Consider the following 3,399-nt stretch of genomic DNA (forward strand, 5'->3'; position numbering starts at 1 on the left):
ATAAGTGTCTACATAAAGCAACTCACTGACCTCTGAAACTAGAGAACTTCATGAACCTAAACTAGATGTTACAGAAACGAGAAACCAAATGCGATAATAAAAAAAAGCATAGCACATTTTTGTCTCAAATGTTTCATAAACTGATTCCACACTAAAAATTGTATGTTTCCTGAATATCTGCCAAATATCAAAAGGACCATTGACAGCCCATTAAGCAGTATTTTCAACCAATCAGGTGTTATTATTCTCCAAGTGAAGGTAAGCTATTAAACTTAAAAAAAAAAAATGTCAGACTGGGGTTCATGTATTAGTATAAAATCATCCTATAGAAAAGTTCTGTGCAAAGTCTAATCATCAATTATTTTTTTCCATTTTGATGAATGTCTTTCAGGTCCAGACCCATTTTTAATGTCACAACACGTCTCTCTTTTGACCCAAACGAGATAAGCACTGAGAAAATTGACTGCCTTGATCACACTGATGCAAATTTACCAATGGTTACCTTACAAGCCTGCTTTGAAATAGTAGAAACAACAAAGAGCAAAGCAGGTACGGACCTAGCCCAACAATGTGAGTTATTAACAGCTGTGGATACTGCACACCCGATCAATGCGTTATTTGAATCCTGCTGGTTGGCTTTGCAGTGGCAATGGACCTAGGACTGAACATCTCGTACACACTCGAAGTGGATGCCAACAGACAAACTAATCGAGGTTTCTTCAGTCAAACTCCCAAGAAAGCAAGGAATCTCACCTCTACCTACAAGCTGAGGGATCCAGACACCTGCTTCAACTACACCATCTACATGCCAGTATGGAGATCCATTCATTAATTTCACATACTCTTTTACCAGGAGCAGCTATCACATACCATCTGTACATCTATAAATAGCATCCATGTCTTTTTACCGCAAAGAAGGTTTTACACAGCATGCCAAGTATATTGATTCCCTTTTTTTCGTTAAAACAATTAAACTGTTATGAGGCATAGCCCAAAATGTGGCATGTGTTCTAAGAGCTATTTATACTATACTGTAGATCAGAGATCTTCAACAGGTGGTCCGGGACCCTTAGGGGCCTCCAAGTTATTGCTTATTCTTTATTCCTTTGTTTCAAAAGTTAATAAGTTTGAAAATATACATAAACACGAGTCCAACATATTATTAACAAAGACAAATCGCCCTTTTTGTTCCATCCACAGATACACTTAAGCTTTAAGGATTCACTGAAGTTAAATAATAAGTTTGGATTACAGTACTACTACTTTTTTATGGAGCACTACTGTGCTCCATAAAAAAGGTAAGCGCAAAGGCTTTAGGCAACCTTATACGTTATTGTATGCCCAGTTTACTATTACGCTCAATTTAATACAATATGTATTAATGTGTCCATCTCTCTTTATTAATTGTAAAAGTTGAATCCCCCTGCAATAGATTCTTCTTAACTGTTTTCAATTGTGTCTTCACACACAAGAACATTTTCTGAGGATTTCCATTCAACTTTAATGCTGGTTTTAATATAAAAATAACAAATGCTTAAATCCTTTACCTGCCCTTGTAGCAACAATTGTATCTGTTATATTATCAGAAATGTATCTTGTAGTACTGTAGTCGTATTATTTAACTTCATTACTAGGGGTGTCACGATTCTCCAAATCCTCAATTTGATAACCTTTTCCAGTTTTTTTATTTAAAATTCAAGATTGTGACTTAATTTCCGTCAATTCTGAATTTAAATCAAAATCGAGACACCCAGAATTACCAGAATGCCTCACTTCAACAATATGCAGATGACTTCTTTTTTTCTTGCAGAAATGTGTGAAAGACACATTATTGCCCATCAGCATCAAACTAACCTTTTCCCAAGATGACAGTAAGAGCGCAAGTGCTGTCCTAAACATGGACAGCAAAACACAGGCTCTTGTTCAGGTATGTACAGTGACTGTCATATGAGTCACACTCATTTTCTGTTTACATGTGCCCAACTCAATGTATAAGACATCAGCTTCACTTTTCAGACCCAGAAGCTTTGTCCATTATTTTTACCGTATGATTTGTGTGGTCACCAGTGGGGGAATGTAACTACATACGTAGTTACGTAATACTTACTTAAGTACAAAATTGAGGGACTTCTACTCCACTACATTTCAGAGATATTGTACTTACACTACAGTAATCTGACAGCTTTAGTTACAAGCTACCTTACAAATTAAGATTTTTTGCACAAAAAAGACACATAGTTTATATTATACAAAGTTTTACAAAGTTTTTATGAAATTTAAATTTATCAAGTTAAACTACCCAACAACATATAGGCCTGAATGATTAGCCGATTAAACACTGTTTGGATTGTTTCCAGTTTCTAAAATATCCATCCATCCATCCATCTTCATCCGCTTATCCGGTATTGTGTCACGGGGGCAGCAGCTCCAGTAGGGGACCCAAAACTTCCCTTTCCCGAGCCACATCAACCAGCTCCGACTGGGGGATCCCGAGGCGTTCCCAGGCCAGGTTGGAGATATAATCTCTCCACCTAGTCCTGGGTCTTCCCCGAGGCCTCCTCCCAGCTGGACGTGCCTGGAACACCTCCCTAGGGAGGTGCCCAGGAGGCATCCTTACCAGATGCCCGAACCACCTCAACTGGCTCCTTTCGACGCGAAGAAGGCGGCTCTACTCCGAGCTCCTCTCGGATGGCTGAGCTTCTCACCCTATCTCTAAGGGAGACGCCAGCCACCCTCCTGAGGAAACCCATTTCGGCCGCTTGTACCCTGGATCTCGTTCTTTCGGTCATGACCCAGCCTTCATGACCATAGGTGAGGGTAGGAACGAAAATTGCCCGGTAGATCGAGAGCTTTGCCTTCTGGCTCAGCTCTCTTTTTGTCACAACTGTGCGATAAACAGAATGTAATACCGCACCGGCTGCTCCGATTCTCCGACCAATCTCACGCTCCATGGTCCCCTCACTCGCGAACAAGACCCCAAGGTACTTAAACTCCTTCACTTGGGGTAAGGACTCACCCCCTACCCGGAGAAAGCACTCCATCGGTTTCCTGCTGAGAACCATGGCCTCAGATTTATAGGTGCTGATCCTCATCCCAGTCACTTCACACTCGGCTGCGAACCGATCCAGTGAGTGCTGAAGTTCACAGACCGATGACGCCATCAGGACCACATCATCTGCAAAAAGCAGCGATGAGATCCCGAGCTCGATATCCTGTCCATATATTACAAACAGGATTGGTGACAAAGCGCAGCCCTGGCGGAGGCCAACCCTTACCTGGAACGAGTCCGACTTACTGCCGAGAACCCGAAAACAGCTCTCCCTTTGGTCATACAGAGATTGGATGGCCCTGAGAAGGGACCCCCTCACCCCATACTCCCGCAGCACCTCCCACAATTTC

The 3,399-nt window shown here is 41.6% G+C and overlaps 1 protein-coding gene across 1 annotated transcript in view; it reads left to right on the forward strand.

Moving 5' to 3' along the window:
• LOC117951440 (integrin alpha-X-like) overlaps nt 1-3,399 on the forward strand; it is a 21,700-nt gene that overhangs the window by 8,002 nt on the left and 10,299 nt on the right. Inside the window, exons 6-8 of the mRNA XM_034883130.1 lie at nt 384-549; nt 645-811; nt 1,811-1,927. Of these exons, the coding sequence (XP_034739021.1) occupies nt 384-549; nt 645-811; nt 1,811-1,927 (450 nt within the window). The remainder of the gene's footprint in view (nt 1-383; nt 550-644; nt 812-1,810; nt 1,928-3,399) is intronic.

This window comes from Etheostoma cragini, chromosome 2, assembly GCF_013103735.1.
Source record: "Etheostoma cragini isolate CJK2018 chromosome 2, CSU_Ecrag_1.0, whole genome shotgun sequence".
In the NCBI taxonomy this organism is placed as follows: Eukaryota; Metazoa; Chordata; class Actinopteri; order Perciformes; family Percidae; genus Etheostoma; species Etheostoma cragini.